Source organism: Schistocerca gregaria, chromosome 5 (genome assembly GCF_023897955.1).
Source record: "Schistocerca gregaria isolate iqSchGreg1 chromosome 5, iqSchGreg1.2, whole genome shotgun sequence".
Classification (NCBI taxonomy): Eukaryota; Metazoa; Arthropoda; class Insecta; order Orthoptera; family Acrididae; genus Schistocerca; species Schistocerca gregaria.
In genome coordinates this window covers 65,290,769-65,313,302 of record NC_064924.1, presented here as the reverse complement: position 1 = coordinate 65,313,302, position 22,534 = coordinate 65,290,769, and the positions used below count along the sequence as shown (strand labels likewise).

The 22,534-nt window shown below is 39.6% G+C and overlaps 1 protein-coding gene across 2 annotated transcripts in view; it reads left to right on the top strand.

Moving 5' to 3' along the window:
* Window positions 1–11,643: 11,643 nt before the first annotated feature.
* Window positions 11,644–22,534, top strand: part of LOC126271879 (GTPase HRas) — a 67,890-nt gene continuing 56,999 nt past the window's right edge. Inside the window, exon 1 of one of the 2 annotated variants that reach the window (XM_049974231.1) lies at window positions 11,644–12,597. In XM_049974231.1, the coding sequence (XP_049830188.1) occupies window positions 12,561–12,597 (37 nt within the window). In that variant the 5' untranslated portion in view covers window positions 11,644–12,560. Of the gene's footprint in view, window positions 12,598–18,643; window positions 18,672–22,534 lie in introns of those variants that run through there. The other variant, XM_049974232.1, reaches the window with a different exon arrangement.

The following is a 22,534-nucleotide window of genomic DNA, read 5'->3' as shown; positions in this document are numbered from 1 at the left end:
ATAAGACAACTTTGATGCAGCAAATGAGAATTTTTTACTGTCATGGGAGGGGTGCACCTGAGTCAGTACAGAAATCGCTGGGTAGGAAATATCAAGTAACTAGTACTTTTGTGCAAAGCAGAAAACTGGGCATGATAAAGATCATTCAGCAGTTATTAGAGGTGGCAGGAAAGGTTTTTATTGTAACCTTAACTATGCACTTGAGAGTGATACCAGGCACATTGCTAGGAACACTCTTCACACTAGCCCGATGATTGTGTAACTCTTTGTGTGGCATGACAAGCTTCTGGTGTACATGTATGTACAAAGTTTCAAGAATCACTCAACTGAGTAGGGTGATCACACACATACATGATTGATGCATTGGCTCTCATACGGTTGCACCACACATAACATGGTCTACAAATGTTCCTGGCAAGAGTTTACTAGCACAACTAATTTCTTGAAGCATTCAGTATAACTAGAGGACTGTCATCCAAGTTTTGTGATTTACAACATTTTATAGGCCCTTTTTAGCAAATTTTTAAATATAGACAGGGCTCCTGAGTAATTAAATACACAGTTGAAACAAACAGTGGAGAAACAAAAAACAAAAGGTTGGACAGTAGAAACAGTTACAATCATAATACATTTGTACTTTTCCATGATAATGTAAGTAGCTTTCTAAATTAGAATTACTATGACAAACTGAATAATCTAAAGACATTTCTACACATGTCCTATGAATTATAAAGTAATTAAAGTCACAGAAAATTAACAGAAGCACCTAGATGGACACAATTTTATATTACTGCTTTATGTAACATATGGAAAGTGGGAATGGGAATTGCTCAATACAGAGAGAGAGAGAGAGAGAGAGAGAGAGAGAGAGACAGGGGGGGGGGGGGGGGGGAGGGGGGAGGAGGAGAGTGTGTTAAAAGTTCCAGGCCATTGATATAAATGAGTATAGTACAGAACAGCTCTTTGAGTGCTGAGCTCCGATAATAGACTAGAATGCTATTAGATATGGGTTCTACAATGCACAATGTAAGTTTTAATTAGAGAAAATACTAATAACACTTGTGAGAAATATCTGTAAGTGGAGATTTCTGCACTGACCTCATCCTGAAACTCAAAGAGGTCTTGATAGCCAGTTTTCGTTTGGTGCCCATACTAACATTCCCAATAAGAATGGAGGGATATAGAGAAACAAAATCGGTATTTTATTGCTAAGTCGAACTCTCTTTAATGAAATAGATGTTTACCCCATGATAAATGGTCTAAAATACTGATTCAGTTATGTAATTCAGAGGGAATCTTCAGTATGAATAATGGCAAGATGTTCACCAAGGACACATAGTAGAAGAGAATTCTGGAATGGTTGTAGATGAGGTGATTTGGAGGAAACAGTTCTAACTGCTTTCAAAGGGGATACTGCTGTTTCATGATAACAGCTGCCTCCATATGACCTCAGTCATGCATGAGTTTGTCTTGTGTTTCCGATGGACTATATTGGTATATCCTTCATTTCAGCTCTGTCCGCCTCCAGTAGCTGAGTGATCAGCGCAACAGACTGTCAATCCAAAAGGCCCAGGTTCAATTCCCGGCTGGGTTGGAGATTTTCTCTGATCAGGGACTGGGTGTTGTGTTGTCCTAATCATCATCATTTCATCCCCATCGACGCACAAGTCGCTGAAGTGGCGTCAAATCGAAAGACTTGCATCAGACGAACGGTCTACCCGACGGGAGGCCCTCGCCACATGACATTTCATTTTCATTTCAGCTCTACAACCAGTTAAAAGGAGAACCTGACTGGTCACCACTTCAAAACCAATTACAATGTTCAGCAGGCTGCTATTAAGTGGCTCTTAGACCTGTACACTGATTTCTTTTTATAATGACTTCAACAGACTGGTTTAGTTATGGAACAATTGCTTAGATAACCATGGTGATGATGTGGGAAATGCATCTCTTTGGTTTCTTGAATAAACCTTTTCTCACAGAGAACTTTTATCTTACTTTTTTAACCATCCCAATAGCTATAATTCACAAAACCTGCCTGCAGTAGCTGCTTTTGCCTGTTCATGTGTGACTTGATTCATTCATTCACACACCATGTACCTCTGTAATGCATCCTATCAACAAATTATTAATAGTGCTGATCTATTCAAACTGATATATATACAGGGTGGTCAGAAAATGTCTGAAACGCTCGTAGGGATGTTGCAGGGCACATTGTACTGAGATACAAATCTTAGAAAAGAAATTCAATATGTCCTAGTTATTTAGCATTGAACTGAGCCAATCAGGTCGTTGCGCACGCAAATTCAAGTTTTATGTACCCAAACAAAGCACTCATTGGGCAATACCGCCTCTGGCACGCCGCTTGAATGTGAGCGCGCAATGCCCCCCTTGGCTAGTTTCAACACTAAATAACTCTGATATGGCGCAACGTATTGAATTTGTTTCTTAACATTTATATCTCAGTACAACGCGCCCTGCAACATCCCTACAAGCGTTTCAGACATTTTCTGACCACCCTATATATATATATATATATATATATACCAAGACTTACCAAGCGGGAAAGCGCCGGTAGATAGGCACAATAAATAAAACGCACAAACACACACACAGAATTTCGAGCTTTCGCAACCGGCGGCTGCTTCGTCAGGAAAGAGGGAAGGAAAAGGAAATTAGCGGAGATTGAGGCCTGGTGGATAACGAGAAGAGAGTATATATTGAAGGGCAAGTTCCCATCTCCAGAGTTCGGATAGGTTGGTGTTGGTGGGAAGTATCCAGATAAATCGGATGGTGTAACACTGTGCCCAGATGTGCTGGCCGTGCACCAAGGCACGTTTAGCCACAGGGTGATCCTCATTACCAACAAACACTGTCTGCCTGTGTCCATTCATGCAAATGGAGAGTTTGTTGCTGGTCATTCCCACATATAAAGCGTCACAGTGTAGGCAGGTCAGTTGGTAAATCACGTGGCTGCTTTCACACGTGGCTCTGCCTTTGATCGTGTACACCTTCCGGATTACAGGACTGGAGTAGGTGGTGGTGGGAGGGTGCATAGGACACTTCCCCCTACACCTCAAAATTCTAGTCAACACAATCTGGAACCACAACACCCCAATTCAGTACTTAACCTTTCCTCCAAACCTCTCTCCCAATCCGAAACCTCTGTCCTATCCAAAGGCCTCACCTTCAGCCCCACTCCCAAATTCAACCAAAGTGCCCTTGTCAAAGATTTACTGTCCTACACTCGTAGTCTCTGCTGGAAATATCACTTTGCCACGAAGAAAAATAATCCTGATCCCACTCCTAATGATCCAACTCCCCAAGACACTATCCAAATTGAACCCTGCCTGGAACAGTTCCGTCCTCCATCACAGTGGGACCCACCTCCTCTTCCTCAAAATCACCCTCTCCAAACCTTCCAGGAATTTCTCACTTCCAGCCTTGCCTCTCGATCTTTCTTGAAAAACCTTAATCCTACTCCCAACATCACCACAGTCGAAGCTCAGGCTATCCGTGATCTGAAAGCTGACCGATCCATCATCATTCTTCCGGCTGACAAGGGTTCTACGACCGTGATACTTGATCGTCGGGAGTATGTGGCTGAGGGACTGCGTCAGCTTTCAGACAACTCTACATACAAAGTTTGCCAAGGTAATCCCATTCCTGATGTCCAGGCGGACCTTCAAGGAATCCTCAGAACCTTAGGCCCCCTACAAAACCTTTCACCTGACTCCATCAAACTCCTGACCCCACCGACACTCCTACCTTCTACCTACTTCCTAAAATTCACAAACCCAAACATCCTGGCCGCCCCATTGTAGCTGGTTACCAAGCCCCCACAGAACGTATCTCTGCCTACGTAGATCAACACCTTCAACCCATTACATGCAGTCTCCCATCCTTCATCAAAGACACCAACCACTTTCTCGAACGCCTGGAATCCTTACCCAGTCTGTTACCCCCGGAAACCATCCTTGTAACCATTGATGCCACTTCCCTATACACAAATACCCCGCACGTCCAGGACCTCGCTGCAATGGAGCACTTACTTTCACGCCGATCACCTGCCACCCTACCTAAAACGTCTTTCATCACCTTAGTCAGCTTCATCCTGACCCACAACTTCTTCACTTTTGAAGGCCAGACATACTAACAATTAAAGGGAACAGCCATGGGTACCAGGATGGCCCCCTCGTATACCAACCTATTTATGGGTCGCTTAGAGGAAGCCTTCTTGGTTACCCATGCCTGCCAACCCAAAGTTTGGTACAGATTTATTGATGACATCTTCATGATCTGGACTCACAGCAAAGAACAACTCCAGAATTTCCTCTCCAACCTCAACTACTTTGGTTCCATCAGATTCACCTGGTCCTACTCCAAATCCCATGCCACTTTCCTAGACGTTGACCTCCATCTGTACAATGGCCAGCTTCACACTTCCGTCCACATCAAACCCACCAACAAGCAACAGTACCTCCATTATGACAGCTGCCACCCATTCCATATCAAACAGTCCCTTCCCTACAGCCTAGGCCTTCGTGGCAAACGAATCTGCTCCAGTCCTGAATCCCTGCACCATTACAACCTGAAAACAGCTTTTGCATCCCGCAACTACCCTCCCGACCTGGTACAGAAGCAAATAACCAGAGCCACTTCCTCATCCCCTCAAACCCAGAACCTCTCACAGAAGAACCCCAAAAGTGCCCCACTTGTGACAGGATACTTCCCGGGACTGGATCAGACTCTCAATGTGGCTCTCCAGCAGGGATACGACTTCCTAAAATCCTGCCCCGAAATGAGATCCATCCTTCATGAAATCCTCCCCAATCCACCAAGAGTGTCTTTTCGCCGTCCACCTAACCTTCGTAACCTCTTGGTTCATCCCTATGAAATCCCCAAACCACCTTCCCTACCCTCTGGCTCCTACCCTTGTAACCGCTCCCGATGTAAAACCTGTCCTATGCACCCTCCCACCACCACCTACTCCAGTCCTGTAACCCGGAAGGTGTACACGATCAAAGGCAGAGCCACGTGTGAAAGCAGCCACGTGATTTACCAACTGACCTGCCTACACTGTGACGCTTTCTGTGTGGGAATAACCAGCAACAAACTGTCCATTAGCATGAATGGACACAGGCAGACAGTGTTTGTTGGTAATGAGGATCACCCTGTGGCTAAACATGCCTTGGTGCACGGCCAGCACATCTTGGCACAGTGTTACACCGTCCGGGTTATCTGCATACTTCCCACCAACACCAACATATCTGAACTCCGGAGATGGGAACTTGCCCTTCAATATATTCTCTCTTCTCGTTATCCACCAGGCCTCAATCTCCGCTAATTTCAAGTTGCCGCCACTCATACCTCACCTGTCATTCAACACCATTTTTGCCTCCACACTTCCGCCTCGACTGACATCTCTGCCCAAACTCTTTGCCTTTAAATATGTCTGCTTGTGTCTGTGTATGTATGGATGGATATGTGTGTGTGTGTGTGTGTGTGTGTGTGTGTGTGTGTGTGTGTGTGTGTGTGTGTGTGTGCCTATCCTTTTCCCTCCTAAGGTAAGTCTTTCTGCTCCTGGGATTGGAATGACTCCTTACCCTCTCCCTTAAAACCCACATCCTTTCAGCTTTCCTTTTCCTTCCCTCTTTGCTGACAAAGCAGCCGCCAGTTGCATATATATATAAAATAGAAAGAAACTTCCACATGGGAAAAATATATTAAAAACAAACATTCCAAGACTTACCAAGTGGGAAAGTGCCAGCAGACAGGCACAATGAACAAAACACACAAACACACACACAGAATTTGGGCTTTCGCAACCGGCGGTTGCTTCATCAGGAAAGAGGGAAGGAAAAGGAAAGATGAAAGGATATGGGTTTTAAGGGAGAGGGTAAGGAGTCATTCCAATCCCGGGAGCGGAAAGACTTCCCTTAGGGGGAAAAAAAGGATAATGAGGGAAACATTCCACGTGGGAAAAATGTATCTAAAAACAAAGATGATGTAACTTACCAAACAAAAGCATTGGTATGTTGATAGACACACAAACACACACACATAATTCAAGCTTTTGCAACCCACGATTGCTCCATCAGGAAAGAGGGAAGGATAGGGAAAGATGAAAGAATGTGGGTTTTAATGGAGAGGGTAAGGAGTCATTCCAATCCCGGGAGCGGAAAGACTTACCTTAGGGGGAAAAAAGAACAGGTAAGTTTCCCGCTCGTGGGACTGGAATGACTCCTTACCCTCTCCCTTAAAACCCACATCCTTTCATCTTTCCCTCTCCTTCCCCCTTTCCTGATGAAACAACCTTGGGTTGCGAAAGCTTGAAATTTGTGTGTTTTTTATTGTTTATATTGTCTGTATCAACATACCAACACTTTCGTTATGCAATACAGGTTATCAGAATTACATAGTAATTACATTCTTGAGTCCAAGTATTCAGGTAAATTGTAGTAGTGGTTAATAACAGGTAAATTCTGGTCAGACAGCGACTGAAATTGAGAGCACCAAAGCAAAAGGTGAAATGCTTAACTCCATTTTCAAGCGTTCCTTTACAAAGGAAAAAACCAGGAGAACTGGCTTGATTTAATCCTCGTACCACTGAAAAGATGAATGAAATAAGTAAATTAGCGTCAGTGGTGTTGAGAAACACCTGAAATCATTAAAACTAGCACAACTCTAGGGCCCAATGGAATCCCTACCAGATTCTATGCTGAATTTGTGGCTAAGTCTGCCTCTCTTCTAACTATAATCTGACATAGGTCCCACAAACAAAAAAACTGTGCCCAGTTCTTGGAAAAAAGCAAGGGTCACACCTTTTTACAAGCAGGGTAGTAGAGGTGACCCACCATTCAATATTCTTGACACTGGTTTGTTGTAGAATCATGGAACAAATTCTGACCTCAAACATATTTTGTACAGAATGACCTCCTCAATGCCAACCAGCATCGATTTCAAAATCAATGATCATGTGAAACCCAACTTGCACTTTTCTCACATGACATACTGAATGCTGTGGATCAAAGCACCGAGGCAGATACAGTACATCTTCATTTCCGAAAAGCATTTGATTAGGTACCACATCTAAGTTTATTATCAAAAGTACTGTCTTATGGGGTGTTAAGTGAAATTTGTGACTGAGCTGAGGACGTTTTGGCAGGGAGGACGCAGTATGTTATCTTGGATGGAGGGTCATCATCAGATGTAGAAGTAACTCCAGGTGTGCTCCACAGAAGTGTGTTGGGATCCTTACTGTTCATGTTGTATATTAATGACCTTGCAGTCAACATTAATAGTAATCTCAGACTTCTTGCAGATATGCAGTTATCTATGATGAAGCACTGCATAAGTATTCAGACAGATCTTGATAGGATTTCAAAGTGGTGCAAAGTCTGGCAACTTGCTTTAAATGTTCAGAAATGTAAAACTGTTCACTTAACAAAATGAAAAAAACTTAGAATCCTATGACTATAATGTTAATGAGCCATAGCTGGAATCAATGAACTCATTTAAGTGCCTGGTTGTAACACATTGTAGGGATATGAAATGGAATGATCAACTAGGCTCAGTTGTGGGTAAAGCAGGTGGTAGACTTCAATTTATTGGTAGAATAATGGGGAAGTGCAATCAGTCTACAAATGAGATTGCTTGCAAATCACTTGCTTGACCAGTTCCAGAATATTGTTCAAGGGTATGGGACTCATACCAAATAGGACTAACAGGGGATATCGAATGTATACAGAGAAGGGCAGTATGAATGGTCACAGGTTTGTTTGATCCATGGGAAAGTATCACAAAGATACTGAAGGAACTGAACTGGAAGACTTAAAAATAAACATAAACTATCCCGAGAAAGTCTATTAACAAAGTTTCAAGAACCAGCTTTAAATGATAACTCTAGGAATATACTACAACCCTCTCAGTATTGCTCACATAGGGATCGTGAGGATAAGATCAGAATAATTACTGCATGCAAAGAGGCATTCAAACAGTCATTCTTCCCGTGTTCCATATATGAATGGAACGGGAAGATACCCTAATAACTGGTGCAATGGGATGCACCTTCTGCCATGCACCTCACGGTGATTTGCAGAATATAGCTGTAGATGTAAAAGTGCAATTAGCCTACCATGTTGGTGGCTTTTGTGTTGTTTGATGTCAGTGACTATTTGTTCGGTGAATGATGGGGAGTGAACATGACAAATCATCAGTTAGATGATTAGACAAGATAGCAGAATAAATGAGAAAATAGCATTCAGTAAACATAGTCCTAATGTGGAATGTATGAAACAATGTGATGGCATAATGACATATATAGTGCAAAATGTTGTCATGTAAAACACAATATTCTATAAAATTCAAAATCTACTCTTAGGTTCCTCCATTACCACAATCTGAGAAACAAGGAAATTCAAAAATACCCAACAAAGTTTTCGAAACAATTATCAGGCTACACTACAGATCAGATTTCCTCTAGTCATGTTTTTTGACTTCAGCAATTCATAACCAAACAGCCAAATTGTAAAATTCAAACTGACCCATATCTTGGGCTATGCTACAGATCAATCTATCATCACAACTAATTTTCTTCCAGTCACATTTGTTGGCATTTCACCCTAAACTAGACACTGGGCTACGCTGCTGATTAGTCTGCTACCACAGCCAGTTTTCCCCCAATACCATTCATTGGCTTCGCCAATTCACAACCAAATTAAAACACTGGAATAAGAAACAATATGCCTAGAAAACCTATCATATTCTGAGAAACATGTGAGAAATTCATATGAAAACCAGACACGAACTTTATAATCCACAACAGCCAGATCAATAATAGTCAATTTCATACTATCCATGCCAAAAACAAAACCAACAAATTCGTATCTTCTACCAAAACAAGCAATTGGCAACAATCAATGAAAACTATCTGGAACAGCAGCACACAGTGAAAGAACTGATGACACCTTAAATGCACTGTAACCTTAATAGCATATTCTTTTATTGTGTATGTAAATAATTAGGGATTTTCAATTTTCTGGCTTATGTTCGATGGCAATACATTACAAACTTTTATCCCAGAACATAAAATACTATTCTGAAAACTAGAGAGGGAGGCATTGTCCATAAGAAAATCATTTCTATTCCTAATATTGTGGTTGTGAGTTCCTGAATTTATCCTGGGTTCATTCCTATTATTAACCATAAACAGCACTAGAGAGTATATGTATGGGCATGTAAGTGTGAGAATTCCCAGGTCCCTGAAGAGGCTTCTGTGAGACATTCAGTTATCAACCTTACACAGTGTTCTTATTGCACATTTCTGCAGAATAAATGTTTTTTCACATTGGCTGCAATGCCCCAGAATAATATACCCCAAGACAGAACTGAGTAAAATTGTGACAGCAATTTTGTCTGAGATCAACACTGAGAGAGAGATTTCTCAGAGCACAGCAGGCAGATATTTATTTTCCTTTCTTTTTTTGCAGATAGGAAAAAAAAAGGACTAGGCCTGTCAACAAGTAAGCTTTCGGCCTCAGCAGCCAGAGACTGGTCATGTAGACCTATATGTGCCTTTTTTTCTATTTCCGATGAAGAGCTTTTTGGCCCAAAGCTTACCTGCTCACAGTCTTTTTGTTGTGCTTATCTGCGATTCAGCATCTCCACTATATGGTGAGTAACAACCATCCTTTTCATAACATTGACATTATTCAGTCCTCGATTTTCCATTATTTGATGTATCTGTTAGATTAAGTATTAAGCTGTTGGCTGTGAACCAGTTGTAAGCTCGTTCCACCATACCTCGACTGTGTCTAATATGTTACCTCGACTGTGTCTAATATGTTCGTATTTAGGACCCTTTAATGATGTATTTGTGTTGTCAGCAAACATTGCAGTTTTTGAAGAGGCCTCCAATGTCCAAGGTAAACCATTTACATAGACTAAGAAGAGGATCGAGGACAAGCACTGAACATTGGACCATGCCACATTTAAGGTTTCCTCACTCAGAATTTTATTTTAATCTTGTTACATGATTTGCTAATGTGACCTTTTTTTATTGTTAATATATGACTCCATCCAAGTAAGGGTTGGACCTTCAATGCCATACCATTTCAGCTTCCCAAGCAAACTTTTATACTCCACACAATCAAAAGCCTTGCCAATATTGTAGAAAATGCCAACAGAGAAAGGTTTAATGTTAAGTTCTACTAGAACTGAGTTTGTTAGGTTGTATAGTGCATTCTTGGTAGAGAAGTCGTTATAAAAGCATAATGAACTGTTGTTAAATGGTTATTCTCAGAAACAGAGTTCAGTATTCTGCTGTGTCAGCTACTTTGTCAAAGTTTCTTAAAAACACGGGAAGAAGGGAGTTTGGTCTATAAACACAAGTCTGTTGCTTCTCTCTGCTTCTGCATATCGGTGTTAATTAGTGCACGATTTAGTCTTGCAGGAAATACACCTTGATTTGTCAAATGGTTATAAAACTAACACAAGGGTAGTGTTACCACGTCACCACAAGATTTCAGTACTTCAGTTGAGGCACCATTATCGCCAGAACAGCTACTACTTTTCAGTGATGATTTCTCTAACACATTAGTTAACACAACCAATGTCTGGCAGTGGAGTATGCACTGCCTGTTTAATTAAGTTTATCTGATCCTTTTGGTGTACAGTTTTTTGTTCCCATGTTTTCTGCTAGTGTTTGGAAATATTCACGAAATTTCGTAACCAACGATTGGAATTTCAAAGGATCTATTTCATAATGGAATTTACGAAATGTGATTAAATATGTTGCATAAGGCTGGAATTCACGGAATATGATGTGTGGGTAAATGGGTTGCATATGGCTGTATAACAATAGCACTTTTTAATAAAGTATTCAAAATGAGTTTGTGACATCTGCACAGCTTGATCCAGTCTTTGTCCTTGAAGGTTGTCCATAATTGTAAGATCTACAGAACTCAACAAATGAATTAATTAATGACAAACACAAAATGTTTGGAGTACGGAACGCTACTTGTTGATACTTACAATAACTTTTAATTTTCTGTGCGCAACATACCAATTGCCTTGTTCTGGGTTATCTATTGCAGATGTCAACTGAACATTCCTGGCTACAATTCCTGCATGTTTTACGACACTTTTCTTAGTTTGTATTTACTATAGTTCCTCCGTATGTCCCTTAATTACTGTTTTTATTTCTATCTTTTTGTGATCCAGTTCATTAATAAGCATGTTTCTTGATATTTAAATATTTAGTTACTGTGTCCTCACAGTTTTGTTCGTATTATACGGTGCGTTTATTTGGGTAAGTTTCACTTACATGCTACATTGCACTGAGGTAATTGCTAACATACTATAAATCTGCAACGAAAAACAAAACTTAGAACTTAGCAATGGTACATAAACAACAAGTTAAATAATTTTACGGAATTTGTCATTCAAATGAATAGTAATACAATTAGTAAAGTGATTACAGTAATTGTTGAACAAAATTAAAGCATAAATTCTTTATGCTTTAATTAATTGTTAATTTATTTAAACCGTCCTTTACACGTTTCATTACTTTGGGTCACCTCAGACTTGCGCATCGAATTTACTATAGCTACTAAATAATGGGAAGGGTTTGCGTTACATTAGGAGTGATCTGACTGTTAGTATTATTTTCCCCTTGAGTAGCTGTTACGACCATTTGGCTACTACACTACAGTCAATTTCTTTAATATATCAGACCTATTTGTGACTGGTACACCACTGACAAACCTTAATAGAGTAAAAGATTTATCTGAATGAGCTGCAAACGTCACTTAAGTTTATAGTGATTTGATTTCACTTAAACTGCACTAAAATATTATTATTGTGTTCTTTTTTTCTTCACATACTCCGATGTAAATATTACACAATGCAATACGAAAGTTCCGAGGACGCCATAATTATAATATAGCGCGCTCCATATCGTATTTGTCAGCCATTGAAAGAACACGATATCGGACATTCGTATAATTGACAGGTTGTCAGCAGACGTTACCAATAATAGGCGGAAGGACTTTTTCTGTAGCAGTGGTCGGCAACAATAATTTATTGTTACTGTTGCGAAATACCAGAATGAATAACAAGTGCTCGTTTATTTGTATAAGTGCGCTCTTGGCTCGTGAGTTTTGTCGGAATCGCCTGTTAAGTGAATAAAATGATCGGTTCGATTTGCGAAAGACAGTTGAAAGAATATGTAAATTAGCCTCTTGTCAGTACGTCTGTTAGTGTTTGATGGAACATGGCATAAGTGGAGTTATTTAAAAATACCGCTTCTTTATGATTCAGACGGACTCTATCAGTAGCGCTTGCATCGCCGCTGGATTTAACGGATCGAATTCGTACACAAGTCAAGTTTCCAAGAGTAAGAAAACGCTGTATATAGCTACGAAAGCCTGGCGAGGCTTGTAAATGCCCGGTTACCGTGCTAGATAGATTATTTGCACTCATGAAGGCGATATCACCGTCTTGAAGAAAACCGTGTATGAAGGGTGTTGTTGGGCCGCACTCACTGCGCTGAGTTATTAATGAAAATGACGGAATATAAGTTGGTTGTTGTGGGAGGTAAGTTTTTGTAAGAGTACATTAGTCAGTTAAGTATATTTGGTGTGCAGTTATGAAGAACATACAACGTATGTCCAAATTATCGAAAGAAATGTGCAAAAGTGCTGATTTTCTAATCTGTTAATCAGCAGTGTTTCGTTTCTGAAGTCAGATGTTGCTGTTAGTCCGATACTTTGTGTCATACATATGATTGATGTGACAGATTTCATTAATACTCGTGATTAAGAGTATCATACGTTCTCCAAAAAAAGCCCAATAATTTCATTAATTTTTGAGATACCTTTGTTTATGAAACTATTTTCTCAACAGACTGTATCAGTATCGTAAGTAAGAAATCTAGGTAATTATCAGTAGATATAAGTCAAATGTCACCAAGGTACATGTAATGTGGTTAGCCATTGGATTACAGACAAGAGGTGTTCTGCTATATGAAAGCTTTTAGAATCATTTAATGGATCTGTGGTGCAGCAGTGTGTTTAATTTCCTAGACATAATTAAACAATGAATGGTTTCATGATCTCTATGTGGAGCACTAAATACATTGTGTGTCTAAAAGACATGTTACAGCACATAATTCGTATTTTGAGGTAGGGATATACACATAGCTGCAAATAATTTTTTTTTTTAGGGTACGGAAATAAAAGTTGTTGCTTCTTCAAAGAAAGATACCATCTTTGCAAGCATTTTCAAAAGGACAATAGGCCCATAAGACTTTACTTCCTGCTTAGAGTTTACAGCAGTAAAAAAATTCTTGCCTAAGCTGTAATAAGTTTTTTTTTTCTAATTGTGTTATTTATGTGTGTTTTCACATTTAAATCTTTTAAAAATTATAGCTGTCATAAATTCTGTACTATATTGGAGAAGGAACTGGAAGCCTTTTTTTTTATTTATTTTTATTATAGTGACTATGTTGGTGGGATATATAGGCCTAATTGTCATATTAATCTACTTGTGCTGCAGGGAAATGGTATCTGCCTGGCAGGAGTCTTCCCTTTTTCTTCCTTTAAATTTTAATTTTTAGATAATGTAGATATGAAACATTAATAGTTAAACATTTTCAGTTCTTCATTTATAGACCAACTACAGTTATCAAAATAGCGCCCCCATCTTCACCTGTATGACATACCTCTAAGGCCACTTTTCATCTTGTAGTTTATTTAATGGTATTTCAAAAAAAGACTTCATTCTGTATCAGATTTATAATATAGTGTATAATAATTATCCTCTCCATGTTAACAGCATTACATTGTAGCAGAATAAACAAGGTAAATGAGTTAAAGGTATTTCCTTACTTCTGATTTCTCTTTCCACACTGATATAGTCGATTAGCTCCAATCCTCCTCACTGCATGCTGGGACATTCCATGCCAGATGGTGTAGAGTTTCCTGCTGGACTAAGATGTGTTTAGATGCATTTGAGTGAAGTTTTATGTTCACCAATTCAGTGATTGCAGCTTCCATCTGTTTATCCCTGAGTGTTCTGTGACTTTAATACAGAATATCTTCGGCAATATTTTCTTGAAAGAAACAAAACTAGGCCACCTAATATAGCATTTTGTGCTCACCTAAGTGAGATTTTTTTAGGAATTTTGATATTGGTGATTTGAAGCGAATTTGGACAAAAAAAAAATAGTGCTTCAAAGTTTAGCTTTTTATGTCAATGGAAGTAATTGTGGCACAAAACCTGAAACTTCCCATATAATAACCTACCAATGCGAGGTGTTAAGAGTTTACAATGTCATTCTGCTACTGCTTTCAAATAGTTTAAAAACTGTGGGCAGAGTTGTCATTTTTTTAAAAGCAAAAAATTGGTATTTCTAGCCCATTTTTACAAACCAGAGTATCCTGCAAACTCTTTTAAGCCATTATGATTAGATAAGCTGTGTTCTGAATGACCTAAAAAACTAGACTTTGTTTTGCAATGTAAGCATAAAAGGCTCTATAAACAATCTGAAAATATTTCCATATTCCTCAAGTACTCATATTAAATCAGACCTATTTTATTATGTTCTATAATTGTTTAGTTTTCTTTGGGTCAGGTACTACTGTAAGTCCTGATGACTAGGAAGCAAATGCGAGCCAGAACAACTCGAAAATCTTCAAAAAGAGTGTCTTTTATGATGACTTGTCATGACGTAATTCAGCCTGTTTTTTTGCTATAATAACTACAGAATCAAGCTTGTTATAAACTTCAAAATCATACCAAGGCCCTGGACGTTGCAACACCAAAACTGTTGTGTAACAACTGTGGTGAACAAAATGATTTTGAGTCTTTTTTTCATTGTATAATGTTATTGATTCCTGTTTAAAGTGTACAGTGTTTTGTGTTCACATGGTTTGCAGTTTATGTGGAACATTAGTGTAATGATGGAAAAATTGTGTAAATGTGTAGCTCTGACCCACGCTGGTATAATAACTGTTGGTTTCTTTCAAAGTGAGAAAAGCAACATCCCTGTCACCATGCGGGCAATGCCTGAAGCTGTGCAATAGCAGCCATGGATGGGTTTCCTTACTACAGGATCTCTGTCTGTCAACAGTTTGTTCCCACTGGGTCTCAAGCGTTGATGATACATTCCTTTAAGATTCCCAGGGCAAAGCTAGAAGAGGTTTCTTCTTGGATCTTACACTTACGTTTACGCAAAGCTATTATAATTCTTTAGAGGTTTCATTAGTTTGCGGTTGAATATCTCAAGTGCCAGCCAGACACTGTCCTTGACTGAGCTAGAATATCTGCAATACTATACTATTCTGGAACCCAGCACTGTAATTCTTGATGGCCAATAAGATGAATTGGCTGTGCCATTAAGTGTATAAAGATTACAATGTGTCCTGCTGCTCAGTGGGAATTTTACAGAAATTTCCAGCCCACTACATTTCTTCATAAATGCGTGAAGCATTTGGTCGTGACTGGATGTCTGATGATAATACACTTCCTAATTTGGCCATAAAAGATGATGCATTTTTCGAAACTCTCCTGACCTGATTTGTTTCAGCTGTTGGCAAAAAAATCATGAATCCGCCCCCCCCACCTCCCTCCAATGTCAATGCCCGTATATAGACATCTCTTCTTTTGATGCTTGATTTTTTTTACAGTTAATTGTTTGCTGACAAAAGAAAATTTAATACTATTAATACTTCCTCCAGTGCGGAAGCAAAACTGATAGATAGGCACAAGAATCTGTCTGTTAATGGGCCCTTGTAAGCTTACTCTTGCTGCTAACAACTTCGTTGTACCTAAAAGCCCATCCCATGGTGACTTCTCACAACTTGTAGCAAAAAAAAAATCATGGTTGGTTAGGTACATGTTCCATGGATCATTTTGCACACTGGATTGTGATGTGGAAAAAGTCACTACATTCATATCACAAATTAATTTGTACATACGGCTATGTTCCGAACATTCCTGAGGTGTGTGTGTGTGTGTGTGTGTGTGTGTGTGTGTGTGTGTGTAGTCATTGAGAGTGCAAAAACTTGTAGAATCCACCTTCTGATTTTGTGGAAAATAGATGACACGTGGATAAATTTGTGCTCAACTATTTTCCCGTGAAAATATTGCATTGTATTCTGAACAATGAGTGATCAATTTTCTGCAAAATCCATTAGGACAATAATCTCGTCTTCCTTCAGATTAAATTTAAGGGCTTTAAGATGCAAACTTTGACATTTGACAGTGTAATGATGGCATAACAAGACTCCAAATTTTTGTTACTTCTTTTTAAGGAAATTTATCCATTGCCATACACTTTGTGTACATAGTTGTTTCAATTGGTATGGATTCGTCACTTGTATACAGAACATGCCCTGTGAAAAACACTAGCGAATGAAGATACTGCAGCTTCCGGTGCAGGACACTTTTCACAGTGATGTTGCATGCATTAACTGTTAATAAGTGAATATGATTGCTCATGTGCTGGCATCTGATAGAGGAACTCTATCTGTGTCAAATTAATGTGTAGGGGTACAACACTACCATCATCACGAGGGACTTCTTTATCACAGTAAGGCTATAAATAGCAGAAAAAAACTGAACATTTACTGTTGTGTCAGAGCAACTTCAGGACCCAAAACAATACTTCAGACTTTTCCAAGAATCATGAATTTTTATTTGCTGTTGGTAATTTTGGAATTAAACTTAACCTTATTATTGGTACATAATTAAACCACATATTATAATAAACATGTTAAAAATTAATTTCAGTGTTGTACATTGACCACATTAAAGCGTTATAATACGTTTACTGAGTGCCGTTTGTACAACCGTATTTTAATGGTTTTTACTAGTAACATGGACTGAGCAGAGTGTGGAACTTGTTACAGATTTTAGTGGGTATGTTTCATGAGGCTTTTCTGTTCTGGATAATCTGTGCCTTGGTATAGTCAAATGAGCCTTAACTACAGTATTAGGTTGGTGAGATTCCTACTTACAAGAAGTTGGAGTACAGAATAACTAAACATTGATATAGGCCTATGTGGATTCATGAGTGTAGGACAGACTAATGTGGAGATCTGTCTCAAACCAGTCTTTCAACTGAAGACAACCACAAGAGTCTGGCAAAAGATGACCAACGTTACATTTATGACCAGTTGTACAAGTTACGAACAGTGAATTTTGTTCCTGTAATTTAAAAATAAAGAGAATACAAGTGGACACACAAATGTGGGAATGTGGGACTTGAAAGTAATGTAATCATTGAATGTTCTAATGAATAAGAAGCGTCCAAGAACAAACTCTTTCAGCATTCTGTAGCCAAATTTAAAATGCAGCATTTCCTTGCAACACCTAAAATGGGTTTCCGGAAATGTCCTCTCATTTTTCTTTAACCGTTTCTTGACACTAGCTGAGTACAAGTTATTCTTATCCGCATGATAAAGAGCATTGAAGTAGCAACTGAGCTATTCCTAGAACATAAACAGCGTATTGCAAAATCTGTCTTTAATCAGTAGTGAAGTCCTATGGGTGTAACTGCTGCTAGCTCTATGTCACTGTGGAAACTAGAAAAACTCTTCTCTCTCTCTCTCTCTCTCTCTCTCCCCCCCCCCCTCTCTCTCTCTCTCTCTCTCTCTCTCTCTCTCTCTCTCTCTCTCTCTCTCTCTGACTGTGTGTGTGTGTGTGTGTGTGTGTGTGTGTGTGTGTGTGTGTGTGTCTATACTTAAGGGTTGGAGCCAGTACATAAGGAGGGAAATGCTGCTGAAGTAGCCATAAAATTTGTGTGAAGTCAGATTTAAAGTTGACCAAACCTGCTCTCTGCTAGGCCAACATTCTGAGCCAGTGTCCATGATGAAACCCTGGATTTTCTTTTAACAGTGCTCTTGTAACAGACATATTTCATGTAGCAACCAATGCCCGCATCATGTAGCAAACAGCACTGGACATCATTGAACAGCATTTCACACTACCTAGAGGGTAGCCACACAACATGCCATCCGAGTCATCGTGGCGGCAGGTCTGCAGGGCAACAATTTCAGTGTATTGTGACATCAAGGTACAAGAGCTGTCAGGTTGAAGTTTTGCGACCTTTATTTGCAAACGCTGTATTCAATGTAGTTGCTGATTAAAGGGATGACAGTGCATTGCTTTTGGCTGTGAAATGCCTGTTTAATAGATGTTGCATAGAGGGCAGCACCTGTCCACACTGTGGAGACGGGTTCACCCTGTGTCAGTTTGTCACCAAGCAAGGACTCTCTAGTGTTTATTACTGTGTGGAATGGACAGTAAAGAGAGTGCTGTTCGTGGGAAGAAAGGGCAGACATGCACTGTGCTTACAGTGCGGCGGATGGAAATGCTCACACTGCCCAACGTTTCGACATTTGGTGGTTTCCGAATCGAGTACCAGATCCACTCACATTTAGTGGGCCCTACGGGAGAAAGGTTCACTTAAGGTACATTTTCCACTGGTGCATTCTTGTAAGGCTGACTTCGAAACACAATGTATTCATTTTGTGTTACAGGTACGAAGGCCTAACGGATGCGGTCATCAATGCACAGCGTGTACACCAGGGCTTGAAGGAGTGGCTTTAGCACTGCTGAAAAATGCACCGTCAACAAGCTCACGGCATGTTGTATGGGAAATGGGTGTAAGCCATTCCATGATTTGGTGTGTGTGGCATGATGATGATTTGCAACCCTACTGCCTTCAGAAGGTTCACATCCTTGATACTAATGATTTTCCCCATCAAATTGAATTCTGCCAGTGGTTTTTCTAAAGGTGTAATTGAACCAGACTTTCCGAACCATGTATGTTTCACAGACAAGGCATCCTTTACACAAGAGAGTATGTGGAGCAGCCATAATCGACACATTTGAACATGGAAAAATCTGCACGCTGCCTTTGATCGTGGTCACCAAGATCACTTTGCTGTCAAAGTTTGGGTCGGTTTGGTAGGCGATAATCAGGTTGGTCCATACATGTTCCCCTGGCAACTGAACTCAGACAGATACTTCATCTTTTTATGAGAAACTCTGTCAGAATTGATGGAACATGTTCTACTATGTGTGACAGTGAATGTTGTACCAACATGATGGTGCACCTGCGCACATGCAGTGTGAATGCTTTTGGATGAAACCTTTGGTGAGAAGTGGAGGGCCAGTGGCATTATGTGTAAATTCCCCCGACTTCATGCCCATTGTTTTTTTTCCACTGGGTCACCTGAAATAGGTTGTCTATGAAACACCCATTGAGACTGATGAAGAGGTGATAGTACACATTATGGCAACCTCCTATGCAAACCCACTTTGCCAGGAGTGTTTGAAAGAGTGTGACAGTCACTCCAGCATCATTGCACCACAGCTTGCATTCAACCAGGAGGACATAATTCCGAGCACTTCTTGTAACTGTTTTTAAATAAAGGTTATAAAACATTACCCTGACTTCTCATTTACCTTGATGCCACACGTACATTGAAAACATTGCCCTGTAGACTTGCTACTGTGACGGCTCAAGTAGCATGTTGTGTGCCTAAACTATTGGCAGTGCTGTTAAACGATGCCTAGCACCGTACACTAAGGAGTGCAAATATAGGTTGCAATGTGAAATATGCTTATTACGATCTACTCTACCAGCCCTCTTGTTTTCTGCATTCATTTCAGATACACCCTGTATATATCTGGTACTAGCGTACTTTGTTACACATAGATGGGAGTGAGTATTTCAGACAATTTTAAGTGTGTGTGTGTGTGTGTGTGTGTGTGTGTGTGTGTGTGTGTGTGTGTGTGTGTGGAGAGCAAAAGAACTTTTGCTATGTTGGCATAATGCACAATGTTTGAAAAGGATGCTTTTGCATGCTTCTTATTTTCAGTAGTTAATTTGTTGTAGTCTAATAGGAAGGCCTATTGGTCTGCAACTTTATTGTTTTTGTGTTTTTCTTGTTGTCATCATTGAGAGATGATCTTATTTGTCAACGAGAGAATAAGACCTGGATATGAAAGATAAAAATAAAACAAACAGTTAGTTAAAAACACAAAAAAGCCATACCTGGAATTGGTGTGGTCTGTTAATGGAAATAAATCAGAACTCTATGTTTCCTATCCTCTCCTATAGTGGTGCTTGGTTTGTGTCATGTGAAATTCTTTGCTCTTAAGAGTTTAGTTTTCCTGCTTTTACTGTGTGAAGTTTTGTTGCTATGTAACATCTTTTCAGACATTAAAGAGAGAAGATCACTATTCCTAAAAGTATTGTGTTCCTGCTATAAAAATATATCACAACTTTTCCATTTACTAGGAAATTCATGAGACTACAAGATTTGTGGAATGGCAGACCTAACGCTTCAGTTGAGTGACGACAGTAGTCGTACAAATATTTGCAAGTTGTCAAGTGAAGATCATTGGAAAACATGGGTACAGCAGATTCAGCTTTGTTTAAAGGAACCTTCCTTTTATTTGATTACAGATGGTACATTTCAGTGCTCATCATTAGCTGAAGGAGATGAACCGTCCAACGCATTTCAGCACTGGCAGTGGGACAATGCTTGGGCAGTCCATATCATTGAAATGGCACTTGATGAGGAACCTGCTATTCATGTGCGAAAGAAGACTGATGCAAAAGAAATTTGGGACACATTTACATCAGTATATTAAGCGGCTGTAGACATTGTTTCTTTGAAACGTCAAAAAAAAAAAGACATCACATGCGTAACAAAACACACATCACTACTAGTGCACATACCATGACTTATGCTGTGAACTGAACGAAATGAATCCAAATGCAGCTTTACCCTTTCACTGCTTCACCATCGTATTTTCGAAACATTAGGACCTGAATATCAGCTTTACAGGTTGACTTTGTATCATGTTCCTTAATCTGAGCAGACGACAAAGCTTCTTGTAGAGGATTTGCGTTTGATTGAGAATTCACTAGCTACCCAGGCAGCTGGTGCTTTCCATGTCAAATCAAAATTGGATGAACAATGTCAAAAACAGAAGAAATTTGCGAGGGAGCGGAATAAGTCAAAGAAGAAAGGAAGTGTGTCTATTGTAAGAAAGCTGGACATAATATTGCAAAGTGCTGAAAGTGCATATCTGCAGAAGAATTAAAGCAACAGCTAACAACAACAATAATTAGAGTTACATTTTAAAAGTGAGCAGCAAACCAAATACATTTATAGCCATTCGCTTGTTTCATGTTACTTTTGGTAGTGAATATTCTTGAATTTTGGACTCTAGCATGACCCGTCATATTTCATAAAGTAAACAGCATTTCGCCAAGTTTGAAAAATTTCCTCTTCCACAATGTGTACATGCAGCTGGCAACAAAGTTATTTTTGCACATGGGACTGGCAATATTTATATTGAAATAATGATAAACAAAAGGTGGACACCTGCTTTGCTTAAAAATGTCTGGTATGTACCTGATGTGAGACACCAACTTTTCTGTGTGCATCAAGCTGCACAACAAGGATATAATGTGACTTAAGACAACAAAGGTATTATCATTCAGCGACATAGTGAAATCGTCACAACAGGAAGCCTAGTTGGTTCAGTATATATTATGACCATACGAGTTTGTCCTCTGGATTCACAAGTAATGATTAACTTAGTAACTTGAGAAGCATAACTAAAAATTTTGGTATGGGAGACTTTGTCATCAAGATAAATGTCATATATATCATTTAAGTGCCCTGATACCACATCATTTTGTGATGGATGTGTTCTTGGCAAATTCAGCTTCAAATCATTTAGCCATCACAGAGATTGTCAGTGAGTTGTTCAATACAGATGTCCAGACACTCTGTGACCAAAATGGTACTGAAACAGAGGATGACAGACTAAAGGTCGAAATACTAAATGTCTTCTTCCAAAGCTGTATCACAGAGGAAGACTGCACTGTAGTTCCTTCTCTAGATTGTCGCACAGATGACAAAATGGTAGATATCGAAATAGACGACAGAGGGATAGAGAAACAATTAAAATCGCTCAAAAGAGGAAAGGCCACTGGACCTGATGGAATACCAGTTCGATTTTACACAGAGTTCGCGAAGGAACTTGCCCCCCTACTTGCAGCGGTGTACCGTAGGTCTCTAGAAGAGCGTAGCGTTCCAAAGGATTGGAAAAGGGCACAGGTCATCCCCGTTTTCAAGAAGGGACGTCGAACAGATGTGCAGAACTATAGACCTATATCTCTAATGTCGATCAGTTGTAGAATTTTGGAACACGTATTATGTTAGAGTATAATGACTTTTCTGGAGACTAGAAATCTACTCTCTAGGAATCAGCATGGGTTTTGAAAAAGACGGTCGTGTGAAACCCAGCTCCACGAGACTCGGAGGGCCATAGACACGGGTTCACAGGTAGATGCCGTGTAACTCGACTTCCGCAAGTTGTTCGATACAGTTCCCCACAGTCGTTTAATGAACAGAGTAAGAGCAAATGGACTATCAGACCAATTGTGTGATTGGATTGAGGAGTTCCTAGATAACAGAATGCTATGTCATTCTCAATGGAG